The 16,828-nt window shown below is 46.0% G+C and overlaps 2 protein-coding genes across 6 annotated transcripts in view; one reads left to right on the top strand and one right to left on the bottom strand.

Annotated features, from left to right (window-relative positions):
- The window catches only part of THSD4 (thrombospondin type 1 domain containing 4), a 673,523-nt gene that overhangs the window by 233,442 nt on the left and 423,253 nt on the right, over nt 1-16,828 (bottom strand). The window lies entirely within an intron of this gene.
- Nucleotides 9,540-16,281, top strand: LOC113899815. 3 transcript variants are annotated; one of them, XR_003512996.1, is made up of 2 exons: nt 9,540-14,866; nt 15,910-16,281. XR_003512996.1 is itself a non-coding variant. In XM_027553107.1 (2 exons), the coding sequence occupies exons 1-2, from the start codon at nt 11,031-11,033 to the stop codon at nt 14,102-14,104; spliced, it is 837 nt and encodes a 278-aa protein (XP_027408908.1). In that variant the 5' UTR covers nt 9,540-11,030; the 3' UTR covers nt 14,105-15,275. The 3 variants fall into 3 exon arrangements, 1 of the variants encoding a protein (XP_027408908.1); XR_003512997.1 differs by lacking the exon at nt 15,910-16,281 and having other exon boundaries at nt 9,540-13,351; nt 13,898-15,275; XM_027553107.1 differs by lacking the exon at nt 15,910-16,281 and having other exon boundaries at nt 9,540-11,660; nt 13,898-15,275.

Here is a 16,828-nt window from a genome sequence, read left to right as displayed (position 1 = left end):
CTCAGTCTTTGTTTCTTATGACCTTGACCCTTATGAAGAGTACTGATTAAAGATTTTATAGAATGCCTCTCAGTTTGAGTTTATCTGATGCTTTCTCATAATTAGCCTCTGGTTATGGCTTTTGGGGAGGGACGCCACAGAGGTGAAGTGCCATTGTCATCTCATTTTTCAGGGGCACCCTACACCAACGTTACTGGCGATGCTGACCTTGATCACTTGGTGGAGGTAATGTCTGCCAGGTTTGTCCACTGTAAAATTACTCCTGATAGTTTTCTTTTTCCAAATCCTATTCATTAGAAATGAGTGAGCAAGTCCAGTGGAATTAAGCTCCACTTCCTGAAGAGGGAGTGTCAAAGAACATTCAGATATCCATCACAATAGTTAATACATATTTGGGGGGAGATACTTTGAGGCTATGCAAATATTCTGTTTTGAAAAGTTTTATCCACTAATTTGAATATTCATTGGTAGATCTTGCCTGCAGCCCTTATTAATGTAGTTCTCTAAATGTCTATTTTCTGTTTCCCATCTACATCTATTAATCATTCATATGGAATATTCGTCCCTCCCGCCCCCATTTATTAATTCAGTCATCTATTAATTCTTCTCTGTTTCTTAAAACCTTGTGATTACTTTCCATTGTGGATGAAGTCCAAACTCCTTAACATGACACTTGCAAGGCTGTTTACAATCTGATCTCTTCCTGCCTTCCAGCCTCCTCTTCCCCCTCTTTTTGGGTTCACACACACTCCACTGTCCAGACATCTTGATCCACAAGAAATTATCCCTAAATGCCATGTGTCCTTGTGCTCCATGTTGGTCCCTTTCTCTAGACTATCATCCCCCCGGCCTCAGAAGGTTGGCTCTTGTTGCCCTCTACCTCTTTGAAAACTCAGCTCAAATAAGCACCAAATACCAGAAACCACCTACATGCCCACTGATAAGAACTAAATGAATAATTTGTGACATCCATAAAATAGGATACTCTGCAGCAGTAAGATAAAGATTGAGCTTACTTCCTATATAATGATATGACACATCTCCAAGATTTATTCAGTGAAAAAAGTGGGATACACTCCAGTGTGTTTACTATCCCATTCTTTGTGCATATGTGTTTATAACTGCTTGTATATATATCAGCTATCAGTGGAAGAACACATCTGAGGCTACCCACAATATCTGCTTCTAGGGAGAGGAACTCAGTAGCTTCAGGGCAGAAATGGAGTCAAGACTTATGCCTGTGTAGGCACTTAGTCACATGTGGTTACTGAGCACTTGTGATGTGGCTTTTCCGAACTGTGATCTGTTATACAAAAATATACTTTGTATCAATGTGAAGACTTGGTATGGAAAAAGAATGTGAAATATCTTATTAATATGTTTTTTGTTGATTAGATGTTGGAATGTTAATTTTATATTTGCTGGTTTAAATAAAGTGTGGTATTACACAACTTGCCTTGTTTTACTTTTTAAAAATGAGACTACTAGAAAACTTTTAAATTACATATTTCTGTTGGACAGCATGTCTATATCCCTGTTATACTTAGGGTATTGTCAGAAATGTGATGCACTGCTATTCCAAAAGTCAATAAAAATGAAGCAATGGTAATAATAACAGTTAATAATAGAAATAAATAAGTAGTCATATACAAATCTCCCTCCACCAATGATTCATTTAAAGGTCATGTCTTCTGGGAGTTGTGTCTTGACAGGCTCCCCACCTCACTGAGGACATGGCCCTTGGCATTCGTCCCTAGGCATTCTCCGATTTGCTCCAGTGCAGTATTTATTGTAATTGTTCACTAATGTATCTGCCTTCATCAGTACAGACTGAGGCCTTGATGATAGGAGATGTGTCTTTTGTGTTCCCATGGCTCCACACATAGCCTTGCTCAGTGTGCACTGAATTAGGGAATGAATGCCAGAAAGGGTCATATAGGAAACTCTCACCTTTTTTGTGACAGAAGAAGAGGTCTTCGAATGGCACATTTAAGATACCATGAAGGGGAAAATGAAAAGCAGAAATTTCCAGAAAGTGTCTCCCTCTCAGAAATGCAGACAACTGTTAACCTAACTGTTGCGTGACCTTGATATAGAACGTACTAGTAAGTGCAGGGAATATGAGTAACCAAGAACAGGGAAAACAAATGTTTTCCTAAAATCACACATTTCATGTAAAATATAATCATATACTACTGTCTGAATAACAAAGAAGAATAACCCCATAGCAAATAGCACCTCTAAGTACTCTTGCCTGGAAAATCCCATGGACGGAGGAGCCTGGTAGGCTGCAGTCCATGGGGTCGCTAGGAGTCGGACACGACTGAGCGACTTCACTTTCACTTTTCACTTTCCTGCATTGGAGGAGGAAATGGCAACTCACTCCAGTGTTCTTGCCTGGAGAATCCCAGGGACGGGGGAGCCTGGTGGGCTGCTGTCTCTGGGGTCGCACAGAGTCGGACATGACTGAAGCGACTTAGCAGCAGCAGCAGCAGCAGCAAGGCTATTCTATTTCCTGCAAAGAATGTCCATCCCCTTATAAAGGAAGAAGTGAGGCCTTTTTCTCCATAGAGATACAGTATATGTATAGCTAAACGAGTCAGACTATCTTTACTTCCTTAAATATGCTTACACTGGATGGAATGGGTAGACACAAAATCTCTGTCAAGAAGTTGGCGATTGGTCTGGGAGCAGGTGTTAGTAATTAACTCTCCCTTTGTGTGGACCACTGAGTGATTAAATAGCCAAGGAAGTGGGAATGAGGAAAGCAAAGGGGGAGTTCTCTGCTCCATTCCCCTCAAACATATGGAAAATCAGGAGAAGCTACAGCAAAGGAAGGCAGGGGTCCTTCCCTTTCTCCAGTTCCTGCTTATAACAGACCAAAGCTGACTCCCATGACCCGGAGGGCAGCTGTGCTGTTAGGCTGAGCACCTTTGGTGTCACTGAAATGAGGGTGATGCTTCTTGGCTCGGCTTTGAATTCGAGACAGGAGCAGGGCCAGAGATGCTGTCAGGGAGATGCTCACACACAGTGCAGGGGGCGGGCTCATCCCAAGTCTGAGAGGACATGGGTAGTGAATGCAGACATTGATACCACTCGTGTTGACCATATTCTTTATTTCAATCATTTACCCTAAGGCAGAGGTTCTCAAACTGTGGTCCCCAGACCAGCAGCCGCAGCACCATCAGGAAGCTTGCTAGAGATGCAAATACTAGAGCCGCACCCCAGATTTACTGACTGAGAAACTCAGGGCACGGGGCTAATGGATTTGTGTTTTTCTACATAACAGTTCTCTGTCTAGTAACCTGAATTCAAACTGTATAACTTGAAAGGGTTATTACATTATATTTTATGTATTATTAATTAAAACATTTTATTTAAAACATTAAAACCATTTAAGTAAAAACATACTGTTTATTAAAAACATTTTCTTAGAAAGCATGACTGTCTGATACTAAAACATAGCATAAAGCTGTAATAATGAAAACAGCGGCAAATAAAACAGGTGTAGGGTTAGACATTATTTACATAACTAAACATGCGAAAGGATTTAATGTGCAAACAATGAATCACTACAGATCTGGAAGGAAAAGGATGGAACAGGGTTAGGAGAATGGCTATTTAGTTATTTTCCTAAATAATACTATATGCTGTTAATAAAAATAAACTGCAGGTAGATTTAAGATTTTAATGTGCACAACAGACGTACGAAAGCAGTAAAAAAGAAATAGGTCAATATTTCTATATTCTTGGAATGGGGGAGGACTTTTAAGCATAGCTCTTAAAAAGGCAGAAATTATAGAAGAAAAGATTTGCATGCATTTTTTAAGATTTGGTAAATCAAAAATTCACATACCATTAACACAATTTAAAGTCGAATACATAGTAGAAGATGTACTTTGCTTGTTTATTTACTTAAAATATCAATACTTATCATGTGCTCAGACTTGGAGATACTGTGATCAGCAAAAGAAGACTCAATTCCTGTCTTTATGGAGCTTGCTGCCTGGTGCAGGAGGCCAACATTAACGAAACCCAATAAGTACATTAAAAATTGAATGTGAAAAGGGCTGCAAAGAAAAGATACGTGGTGATATAAGGCGCGTCCTCATTATGGAGACTGGCTTGTGACAGGAGCAACAATGGCTTTCACAAGGACCCGAGAAGAAGCAGGTGTGGATCCAGAGAGAGTGGGCAAGTGGAAGCAGAGCGTCAGATTAGGCTGAAGACAAAGGGGGGGGAAAATGACAAAGAGTTGCATCCTTTTCCTAATGAGAATCTGTTTTAAACACGGAGTCAGCAGTTACACGACTAGAATTGCACTTTGCAAAGGCCACTCTGTTTATAGAGAAAGGGCTGAAGAGAGGAGAGAGGCCAGAGTGCAGGCTGGGAGGTCAGTGAGAAGATTACAGCTAGAGTCCAGCTGACAAGGGATAAGAGCTTAAACCAGGGTGGTGAAAAGAAGTGACTCATTTCAAAGGTAATTCACATCATCTATAATGGAAAAGAGTTTGCGTCCATAATAGATTTTTTTAAACTCACAAATCAGAAAATGTCGATTTTAATAGGGAAAGGCTGGAAACAATGTTCAGTAGCAGAGTTGCTAAATGAAGTATGGTATATCTCAAAAGTAAAATCCTATCCAATCATTTAAAGTGACTATGAGATATACTTACTGATATGGGTACATTTTGATATTATAGTGCTTTAAGATAAGAGTAGGCCACTTAACTGGAAGTGCAGGAGGAAACAGACAGAACAGGCTCCATCTTGAAAGCAGGACTCCATCTTGGGCGGGACCGTGGACTTTGAGATATATGCCCAGTATCTATAGAAACGACATACCAACTGGAAAACCAGGGCCCCCAGATGGAAGAGCCCCAGGGCTCTACCTAGACTCTCTGTCGCCTAAAAGAATACCCTAATTATCTGTGTAACCAAATAGAATCATAAATTCTATCATGCTTATTGGGGTATGACCACAGGCCTATTGATAATTGTCCACTCTTAACTACCTAGGCTTAAGTCATATGAATCATGGGTTAACTTTGATTGTATATTTCTTTTCCTTTGTTCAGACTAGTTTCAGGGAATTTGGGCACGTACACTTAGGGTATATAAGGTTTTCAGAAAAACTGGTCAGGGTCCTTGGCTAAGAGGAGACTCTGCCTTGGGCCCACTGGTGTAATAAACTGTACTCTACTCTCTGCATTGTCCTTCTGAATGAGTTTGTTTCCCAGAACGCTGTGGCTACAACATTTGGTGCCTTGGCCGGGAAACTCCTCACTTACAGGAGACAAGTCCCATTTGGGACTACTCCGAGGCTTTGCAGCTTGAATCTTCTAGATGGGGGAAGACACCTCGCCCTTCTGGAAGGATTCTGCTTCTCAATGACCGGACCTTTCATGTTAGCAGGTAGTGGAGGGCAGCAGGGAAACTGAGCACTCAGGTGAGGAGGAACCCATCCAGCAGGGTGAAAGAGGGGGCCTGATCACCCCCCTGGGAGGGACTAGAAGGAGCGGGGACCCACAAGAGCCTGGAATAGGCAGGTGGTGATTGCTTGGTACACAGGTCGAGGAGCGTACTAGGGCTTAGGAAGGGAATTTGCCAAGGTCATTTAGGAGGTGTGTCCACACCTTCTCAGGAAAAATTATTACCAGCGACCGCCAGGGGATTTTTAGGATAGGAAACTGGTCCTTGTATGCTCATATTCTGCCCTCCCCCAGGAGGTGTCCCATCTGCTGTGAAATTCTTGACCCCCTCGGAATTGTCAGGCTAGAAGGAGGGGGATACATAAGTGAGTATGAATTGGCTTTTCCAGAGACGACATGGGATATTTAACCCATCTATGTTTTCATCCGCACCTGATCAAGCCCACCAAGGCAGAATGGACTTTAAGGGAGAAACAGTCTTGGATCACATGGTGTTCTGGTTCGGCTGTGCTGACCGGCAGGTGAAGACACGCTGATCCCCCTTCTCCCTCTGGGATCTGGCAGGATTGGACAAGGATGCCCTGCCCCTCCCCATACTGGATGATGATGTGGCAACCAGCCCAGTGCTCCACCAGGACTGGAGGCCACCTTAATGCCCGATCCAGGGCCAGGTAAAGTTCCTGCAGCAGCCACTGCTCCTCCACCAGCTTTCCCAGAGGTCATAGAGCTGCCACCTCGGTGGGCTCCAATCCTGGTGACAGAAGCCTCTGGCCAACACTTCCAGGATCCAGCTCCTGCCGAACAACCGAAGCTATACCCGCCTCTCCCAGTGAGTACTGACAGGAAGGGGAGGGAGACGTTGCAATTAAGCAGAGACTGCGCTCTGCCAGAGAGCCAGAGGGAACGAAAGAGAACAGACAAGAGATTTGCAGTGCTAGCTGCTGCTCTGGGAAAGTCTATCTCGGGCCCTCCGGAAAACCTCCTCTGCCCCAGGGACAGGACAGTCCTTCAACCGGTCCCAATGGAGGCCCCAGGCCCCATTACAGCCAAACCAGTGTGCCCGGTGCCAAGCTTTTGGCCCCTGGAAAAATGAATGCCCTAAGGCAAGGAAGGAAGAGGAAGCTCCCGCAGTTGTGGGGTTTGCTGACTTGGAAATTAAACAGGGATGCCAGGGCTCAGAGATATCAGGTCCCTGAGAGCCCATGGTAACCTTAAAAGTGGGGGACCAAAACATTGACTTCATGGTGGATATAGGAACAGAACTGTCAGTAGTAACAAAATCTGTGGCACCACTGTCCAAAAAGACTACTGCTGTAACTGGGGTATCGGAAGAAGAGATGATTAAATCGTTTTGCCAGCCCAGAAAATGTCAGATGGCGGGGCACCAAATGATTCATGAATTCCTCTACATTCCTGAGTGCCCAGTACCCCTGTTGGGAAGAGACTTGCTCTCCAAACTAGGAGCACAAGTGACTTTCTCCCCTGAGGAGAGGCCCACCTTCCGGACGGGCACTATGACTTATTTGCTCTCTCTCTCAAGAACCGTCTCCAAGATGAGTGGAGATTGCATGAGCCTCCAAAGGAAGAACCGTGTGGGCCGGAAGAGCATGAGAGAGAGCTAACTCAATTATTCCCTGAGGTCTGGGAGGAAGACAATCCCCCCTTTCCCCAGGCTGGCTAAACACCAAGCCTCAGTGATAATAGAACTCAAACCAGGCACCATCCCGGTTAGAAAGTGCCAGTACCTGCTACCAATAGAGGCTTGGGCCAGCATACTGCTCCACATCAATAGATTAAAACAAGCAGGCATTCTAGTAGAGTGCCAGTCGGCTTGGAATATGCCGATCCTGCCAGTCAAAAAGGAAGAAGGACAGGACTATAGGCCTGCACAAGATCTCAGGCTAGTCAACCAGGCTACTGCGACTTTACACCCCACTGTTCCAAACCCCTATACCTTACTTAGCCTCCTCCTGCTGAGGACTAAAGTTTATACTTGCCTAGATCTCAAGGATGCCTTCTTCTGTATACACCTCGCCCCAGCGTCTCAGCCCATCTTTGCCTTTGAATAGAAAGATCCAGTCGGGGGCACCAAACAACAGCTCACCTGGACTCCCCCACAAGGGTTTAAGAATTCCCCAACCATCTAGCCTTGGTTTCTGACCTGGACTCATTCCATCCGAAAGAGTATGGATGTTGGCTCCTACAATATGGGGATGACCTGTTGCTGGCTGCTGAGACCAAGGAAAAGTGCTGGAAAGGGTCAAAAGCACTGCTCCAGCTGCTGATTGAAGCAGGTTACTGGGTGTCAAAGAAGAAGGCACAGATCTGCAAGGAGGAGGTAAGGTATCTGGAGTTTGTTTTAAAGAAGGGTGCAAGGTTCCAGACCCTACTTGGGTCCTGTATACTGATGGCACTAGCCTGATAAAACAAGGACAATGGCTGTCAGGTTAGCTAAAGTGGAAGGGGCCATCAAGACTGAAAAGGGAGTGGCAAATTATTGGTACTGGAGGGGCTGGCACACACTCTGATAAGCCAAACCCACCAAGCGACCCACCTAGGCCATGCTGCCTGCTAACAGGTTAATGCTGCCTCTCGGTACAGACAAAAACCTCTGGGCATTCAGCTGAAAGGCATGTTGCCCTTTGAACACCAGGGAGTGGACTTCATTGAAATGAAACCTCACCGACACTACTGTTACCTGCTGGTCATGGTATGTACGTTCATGGGGTGGGTAAAAGTTTTTCCTACCTGGACTGAAAGAACATCAGAAGTAGTTCAGAGCCTGCTTAGGGAAATAGTTCCCAGATTTGGATTTCCTACCAGCTTTGGATCAGACAATGGCCCGGCTTTTGTAGCTGATTTAGTACAAGTAAACAAAACTTTAAACATCAGATGGAAACTACACACTGCATATAGGCACAGAGTTCTGAGATGGTGGACTGAACCAACCGGACATTAAAGAGACTCTCCAAGTGGAGTATAGAGACAGATTGCTCCTGGGTGGACTTGCTTCCGACAGCTCTGCTCAGACTCAGGATGACCCCACAGTCCCATGGCTCTTCTCCGTGCAAAATTGTGTAGGGGAGGCCCCCTCCCATAATAAAACAGGTGTCAACAAATTTGCCTCAGGTAAGGGGAGATGAGATTTCACAACAGATGGAACAACTGGGTAAGGTAATAAATCAGGTAACTAAGTTTGTACAAGAAAGGGTGCCATTCCCCCTTGGGGAACAGATTCACGAATTTGTGCCCGGGGATCAGGTGTGCATCAAAGACTGGAAACACAACTCCTTGGCCCCACATTAGAAGGGTCCATATACTGTTGTTCTAACCAGCCCTACTGCAGTTAAAGTTTCAGGTGTCACTCCCTGGATCCACCATATGAGGGTGAAGAGGGCATACCACGCAGACCCGGAGGACAGCGAGCGGACTATACAAAAGGAGCCCACTGATTCTCATGGAACCAAGATCATCTTAAAGAAACAGAGATGAAGCTCTACAATCAACTGCTGCTACAAGGACTTGCTGGTATCATCTTGAGACTAACCATAGTTTCAGTACAAAGAGGGACCTGTGCTATATAATTAAAGTTGAATGTTGTATATATATTCCTGATTTATCTGGAATATATATCAGCTACCCTAGACGACATGAAAGGTCAGGTAAAATTTATGTCTGATGATAATCTTCCTTTTTGGACTTTGGTCTAATTTGGGTGAAGGGTGATTGGTGGGAAACTATATTTACCATTTACCATGGGTTTACCATTGTTATAGTTGCCTTGATAGTTCTGCTTTGTGGACCCTTTATTTTACAAGGTATTATGAACTTTGTAACCCAAAGGTTAATGTCGTTCTCCCAAATTGGAGGTCGGAGAGTCAGGGTGCAATATATCCCTATGAATGATGCTCATACTATGAGTTAAGAGCATCAAGAGTGGGGAATGAAGGAGGAAACAGACAGAACAGGCTCCATCTTGAAAGCAGGACTCCATCTTGGGCGGGACTGTGGACTTTGAGCTAAATGCCCAGAATCTATGGAAACGACATACCAACAGGAAAACCAGACACCCCGGATGGAAGAGCCCCAGGTCTCATACCTAGACTCTCTGTCGCCTAAAAGTATACCCTAATTATCTGTGTAACCGAGTAGAATCATAAATTCTATCATGCTTATTGGGGTATGACCACAGGCCTATTGGTAATTGTCCACTCTTAACTACCCAGGCTTAAGGCATATGAATCATGGGTTAACTTTGATTATATTACACTTAGGGTATATAAGGTTTTGAGAAAAACTGGTCAGGGTCCTTGGCTAAGAGGAGACTCTGCCTTCGGCCCGCCGGTGTAATAAACTGCACTCCACTATCTGCATTGTCCTTCTGAGTGAGTTTGTTTCCCAGAACGCCCTGGCTACAAGATTTGGTGCATTGGCCGGGAAACTCCTCACTTAGAGGAGACAAGTCCCATTTGGGACTACTCCAAGGCTTTAAAGCTTGAATCTTCTAGATGGGGGAAGACACCTCGCCCTTCTGGAAGGATTCTGCTTCTCAATGCCCGGACCTTTCACGTTAGCAGGTAGTGGAGGGCAGCAGGGGAACTGAGCGCTCAGGTGAGGAGGAACCCACCTGGCAGGGTGGAAGAGGGGCCTGATCACCTGCCTGGGAGAGATGAGAAGGGGCACAGACCCACAGGAGCCTGGAATAGGCAGGTGGCGATTGCTTGGTACACAGGTGGACAAGCATGTTAGGGCTTAGGAAGGAAATTTGTGAAGGTCATTTAGGAGGTGGTGTCCACGCCGTCTTGGGGATAATTATTACCAAGAAATCACTGGAGGATTGTTAGGAGAAGAAACTTGGTCTTCACGTGCTTGTATTCTGCCCTCCCCAAGGAGGTGTCCCATCTGCTGTGAAATTCTTGACCCCCTCGGAATTGTCAGACTAGAAGGAGGGGGATACATAAGTGACTGCTAAGTTGCTTCAGTCGTGTCCGACTCTGTGCGACCCCAGAGACGGCAGCCCACCAGGCTCCCCCGTCCCTGGGATTCTCCAGGCAAGAACACTGGAGTGGGTTGCCATTTCCTTCTCCAATGCATGAAAGTGAAAAGTGAAAGTGAAGTCGCTCAGTCGTGTCCGACTCTTCACGACCCCATGGACTGCAACCTACCAGGCTCCTCCATCCATGGGATTTTCTAGGCAAGAGTACTGGAGTGGGGTGCCATCGCCTTCTTTGACATAAGTGACTATGAATTGGCTTTTCCGGAGACGGCCTGGGGCGTGGGATATTTAACCCATCTGTACTTTCATCCGCACCTGATCAAGCCCACCAAGGCAGAATGGACTTTAAAAGTTAAGAGAGAAACAGTCTTGGACCACGTGGTGTTCTGGTTTGGCTGTGCTGACCAGCAGGTGAAGACACGCCGATCCCCCTTCTCCCTCTGGCATCTGGCAGGTAAGGCTCTTCTCACCCCATTTAGGAAGGAGGCAGAATGGCAATTTAAGTGTCATTGAGTGGCAATATCAGAAGTACATAGGGTACTGAGAACTTTGTAGACAGAACGAAAAGGAAAAGTAGAAGAAGGTCCGAGAAGGTAAACAAGATGGGAGGAAGTGAATCCAAGGCAACTGTATTGGAGTGCATGATTAAAATTTTTAAGAAGGGATTTGGAGGAGACTGTGGGATGAAGATGAAGCCTAACCACCTCCACATACTCTGTGAGGTTGAATGGCCCTCTATGGGAGTAGGATGGCTACCAGAGAACACCATGAACTTAAAAATAGTGGACGCAGTCTATACAGTAGTCACAGGAGAGCCAGGACACCTGGATCAATATCCATATATTGACTCATGGCTAGGGTTAGCTCAAGACCCTCCTCCTTGGACAAGGTTCTGTATCCAGAAGGGAAAGGGGAAAATATTAATGGCACAAAAATTGCCTGATGATAAAAAAGCAATCCTACAGGATTTGGACGGGGATGACCTGACCCCTCCCCCATACTGGATAATGACACGCCTGCCTCTCAGTGCTCCACCAGGACCGGAGGCCGCCTTACTGCCCCATCCAGGGCCAGCTGAAGTTCCTGCAGCAGCCACTGCTCTTCCACCAGCTCTCCCGGAGTTCATAGAGCCGTCGTTTCGGCAGGCTCCAATCCCAGCAGTGGAGACCTCTGGTCAATGCCCCCAGAATTCCACCTCAGCTGGACCTCCTAGACTGTATCCACCTCTCCCGGTGAGTATTGATGGGAAGGGGGAAGAAAACACAGCAATTAGAGGCTGCGCTCCGCCAAGGAACAGGGGGAAAGAACACCACTACAGACGCCCCCCAGAGGGTACAACAGCCTCCGGTTCAGGACGCATGGGGCACTACCATCCGTCCCCGGTAGCCTGTTATTACCAGCCATTTTCCTCTACGGATATTTTAAACTGGCAGAGACACGCTCTACCGTACTCGGGGGAGCCACAAGCCATGATTAGGCTAATGGAGACTATTTTTCGAACCCACCGCCCTACATAGGATGACATCACCCAACTACTAGTCTCCCTTTTCAGCCCTGAGGAAAGACACAGGATCCTAACTGAGGCCAGAAAATGGTTAAGAGAAATGGCACCTGAGGGTACTGCAAACCCGCAGCGGTGGGCAGAACTAGCCACCCCCGATGGGACTGTAACACAGAGGAAGGGGGGCGCCACCTGGAGAGATACCGGGCAACTACTTTACCAGGTCTCAAGAGCGGGGCCCGAAAAGCTATGAGTATCGCAAAACCCTCCCAAGTGATTCAAAGGGAAAGCGGATCACCCTCTGAGTTCTGTGAAAGACTGTGCAAGGCCTATAGACTTTATACGCCAATAGACCCAGCCAGAGGCTGCTGGGTCTCACGTGGTGGTAATTGCAGCCTTTGTGTCTCAAGCCTATCCTGAAAATGTCAGATGGGGGGACACCAAGTGACTCATGAATTTTTACACATCCCTGAATGCCCAGTGCCTTTGTTGGGAAGACACTTGCTGTCTAAATTGGGGGCACAAGTGACCTTTCCCCCACAAAAGACCCACTGTTCAAGTGGGCTCAACCACCTATTTACTCTTCCTCTTGGTAACCCCTCAAGATGAATGGAGGTTGCCCGATCTCCCGGAAGGGAAACTGGATGGGCTAAACAGTTGAGAAAGAGAGTTAACTCAACAATCCCCTGAGGTCTGGGTAGAAGACAACCACCCCAGGCTTGCAAAACAAGTCCCACTGGTACTAGAACTCAAACCCGGTACAAGTATGTCAGCACCCGCCTTGGGCCTGCCAGACCTTGCTTAGCCATTTACTCTTTACGTGACTGAAAAGCACAAGGTGGCTATGGGCGTGCTGTCCCAGACTATGGGGACATGGGACAGACCTGTGACTTTTCTCTAATCAGCTGGACAGTGTTGCCACTGGGTGGCTGGGCAGTTGCTGCAGTTGCCTTACTGTTCTGGGAGGCAACCAAGCTGACTTTGGGCCAAGATTTGTTCATAAAAGTCCTGCATGAGGTCAACACTCTCCTGCAAGGGGACCCCCATAAATGGCTGTCGACATCCCGGATTACTCAATACGAGGGACTGTTATGTGAGAACCCCCATGTTACTATTGAGCCTTGTCAGGCCCTGAATCCAGCCACTCTCTTTCCTGTGGGAGAAGGTGGGCCCTCACATGATTGCAAGGAAATCCTAGAAGGATTTTATGCCAGCAGACCTGACTTGAGAGACCAGTCAATCCCAGACCCAGATTGGGTCCTGTACACCGATGGCACCAGCCTGGTGAAACAAGGACAATGACTGTCGGGATATGCAGTAGTCATGGAAGAAACCATCGTTGAGGCTAGCTCTCTGCCATCACGCTGGTCCGCTCAACAGGCCGAACTATATGCTCTAATCCAGGCCCTCTCGCGTCAAAAGGTAAGAACACAAACATTTACACAGACTCCAAGTATGCTTTTGCCACACTACAGGGCTCTGTATAAGGAGAGAGGCCTTTGACAGCTAGTGAAAAAGATATTAAAAATAAGGAAGAAATGAACACCCTATTAGATCCTGCCTAGGAACCAGAAAGGGTTGCAGTCATACACTGCCGAGGACGTCAAAAAGAGGATACCCCCCGGGCTCAGGGAATAGACTGGCATATAAGACCACAAAACAAGCAGCCAAGGGCTTGGGGGTGACAAGTGAAGCCCCTATTAAAGCTCTCATGTTGGCGGAGCTACCTGAGCTAATGCTGGACTCTCCAAAATACACTGAAGCCCAAAACCAACCAGCCAAAGCAGAAGGGGCCATCAAGACTGAAAAGGGATGGTGGGAATTGCCAAGTGGCAAATTATTGGTACTGGAGGAGCTGGCACCCACTCTGGTAAGCCAATCACACCAAGCGACCCATCTAGGCCATGATAAACTGGAAGAGCTAATTCGAAAATATTTCTTGGTTCCCTGCCTCTCTTCCCTATGCAGGACAGAATCTCAGACTGCACTGCCTGCTCACAGGTCAATGCTGCCTCTTGGCACAGACAAAAACCTCCGGGGATTCAGCTAAAAGGCACGCTGCCCTTTGAACACCTGGAAGTGGACTTCACTGAAATGAAGCCTCACCGACACTACCATTACCTGCTGGTCATGGTATGTACGTTCTCAGGATGGGTGGAAGCTTTTCCTACCTGAGCTGAAAGAGCATCAAAAGTAGCCTGGTGCCTGCTTAGGGAGATAGTTCCCAGATTTGGATTTCCTACCAGCATTGGATCAGACAATGCTTTAGTAGTTGATTTAGTATAACAAGTGGGCAAAACTTTAAACATTAAGTGGAAATTACTACAGCATATAGGCCCCAGAGTTCTGGGATGGTGGAAGGAATCAGCCGGACACTTAAAGGGACACTCTCCAAGTGGATCTTAAGAGACTGACTGTTCCTGGGTGGACTTGTTTCCAATGGCTCTGCTCAGACTCAGGATGACCCCACAGTCCTATGGCTCTTCTCCGTACAAAATTGTGTATGGGAGGCCCCTCCCATAATAAAACAGGTGACAACAAATTTGCCTCAGGTAAGGGGAGATGAGACTTCATAGCAGATGGAACAACTGGGTAAGGTAACTAAGTTAGTACAAGAAAGGGTGCCATTCCCCCTTGGGGAACAGACTCACGAGTTTGCACCTGGGGATCAGGTGTGCATCAAGGACTAGAAACACGACTCCTTGGCCCCACATGGGTCCATATACTGTTGTTCTACCCAGCCCTACTGCAGTTAAAGTTGCAGGTATCACTCCCTGGATCCACCACATGAGGGTAAAGAGAGCATAGCATGCAGACCTGAAGGATGCCGAGTGGACTGCGCAGAGGGACCCCTCTGATCCCCGTGAAACCAAGATCATCTTAAAGAGGAAACAGAGATGAAGCTCTACAATCAACTGCTGGTACAAGGACTTGCTGGTATCATCTTAAGACTAACCATAGTTTCAGTACAAAGAGGGACCTGTGCTATAATTAAAGTTGAATGTTGTGTACATATTCCTGATTTATCTGGCTATATATCAGCCACCCTAGATGACATGAAAGGTCAGGTAAAATTTATGTCTGATGATAATCTTCCTTTTTGGACTTTGGTCTAATTTGGGTGAAGGGTGATTGGTGGAAAACTATATTTACCATTGTTATAGTTGCCTTGATAGTTCTGCTTTGTGGACCCTTTATTTTACAAAGTATTATGAACTTTGTAACCCAAAGGTTGATGTCGTTCTCCCAAATTGGAGGTCGGAGAGTCAGGGTGCAATATATCCCTATGAATGATGCTCATACTATGAGTTAAGAGCATCAAGAGTGGGGAATGAAGGAGGAAACAGACAGAACAGGCTCCATCTTGAAAGCAGGACTCCATCTTGGGCTGGACCGTGGACTTTGAGCTAAATGCCCAGTATCTATGGAAACGACATGCCAACAGGAAAACCAGACACCCCGGATGGAAGAGCCCCAGGGCTCGTACCTAGACTCTCTGTCACCTAAAAGAATACCCTAATTATCTGTGTAACCAAATAGAATCATAAATTCTATCATGCTTATTGGGTATGGCCACAGGCGTATTGATAATTGTTCATTGTTAACTACCCAGGCTTAAGGCATATGAATCATGGGTTAACTTTGATTGTATCTTTCTTTTCCTTTGTTCAGACTAGTTTCGGGGAATTTGGGGAGGTGGGTTTGGGCACATACACTTAGGGTATATAAGGTTTTCAGAAAAACTGGCCAGGGTCCTTGGCTAAGAGGAGACTCTGCCTTGGGCCCGCCGGTGTAATAAACTGCACTCCACTATCTGCATTGTCCTCTGTGTGAGTTTGTTTCCTAGAATGCGTGGCTACAACAATAATACCTAATACAATATAAATGCTATGTAAATGATTGCTATAATGTGGCAAATTCAAGTTTTGCTTTTTTGGAACTTTTTATTAATGTTTTTTCTAAATATTTTCTATCTTCAGTTTATTGAACTCATGGATGCAGAACCGGTGGATGTTGAAGGCTGACTATAATTTGATGTGAGAAGAATTCAACACATCATTGTTGGCCTTGATAAAAGAGCCATGAGCCCATGAATGTGGATATACTCCAGAAAAGGAACAAAATGGGAATCTCTAGAGCCTCCACGTGGAATGCCGCCTGTTGACACCTTGATTTTAGACTAAGGAGACCCACTTCAGACTTCTAACCTCCAGAGCTGTAGAAACATGAATTTGTGTTACTCCAAGCCTCTGTTTGTGTTAGTTTACAGCAGCCATAAGACAGCCATCAGTTTCAGTTCAGTTCAGCCGCTCGGTCATGTCCGACTCTTTGCGACCCCATGAATCGCAGCATGCCAGGCCTCCCTGTCCATCACCAACTCCCGGAGTTCACCCAGACTCACGTCCATCGAGTCGGTGATGCTATCCAGCCATCTCATCCTCTGTCGTCCCCTTCTCTTCCTGCCCCCAATCCCTCCCAGCATCAGAGTCTTTTCCAATGAGTCAACTCTTCGCATGAGGTGGCCAAAGTACTGGAGTTTCAGCTTCAGCATCACTCCTTGCAAAGAACACCCAGGACTGATCTCCTTTAGAATGGACTGGTTGGAGCTCCTTGCAGTCCAAGGGACTCTCAAGACAGCCATATATAGACCTAAATGTAAGAGCTAAAACTGTAGAACTCTTAGAAGAAACACAGAAGTAACTCCATGACCTTATGTTAGTTGATAGTGTCTAGACAAGATACCAAAAGTACAAGTGACAAAGGGAGAAATAAACGGGACTCCATCAAAATGAGAGACTTTTGTGCTGCTAACGATAGAAAATGGAAACACAAACCACAGACTGGGTGAAAATTTTAACATATCATGTGTCTGATAAGACCATCCCCATGGAAAATAAG

This window comes from Bos indicus x Bos taurus, chromosome 10 (genome assembly GCF_003369695.1).
Source record: "Bos indicus x Bos taurus breed Angus x Brahman F1 hybrid chromosome 10, Bos_hybrid_MaternalHap_v2.0, whole genome shotgun sequence".
Lineage (NCBI taxonomy): Eukaryota > Metazoa > Chordata > Mammalia > Artiodactyla > Bovidae > Bos > Bos indicus x Bos taurus.
The sequence above is the reverse complement of the archived record's forward strand: the minus strand, read 5'-3'. Positions and strand labels throughout refer to the sequence as shown.

Excerpts from the sequence above, each read along its gene's own strand:
- LOC113899815 (XM_027553107.1), top strand. The coding sequence starts at position 11,031 with ATGGGAGGAAGTGAATCCAAGGCAACTGTATTGGAGTGCATGATTAAA. Across the intron at positions 11,661-13,897 it reads GACTGTATCCACCTCTCCCG|GACAGAATCTCAGACTGCAC; the intron begins GTGAGTATTGAT and ends TTCCCTATGCAG.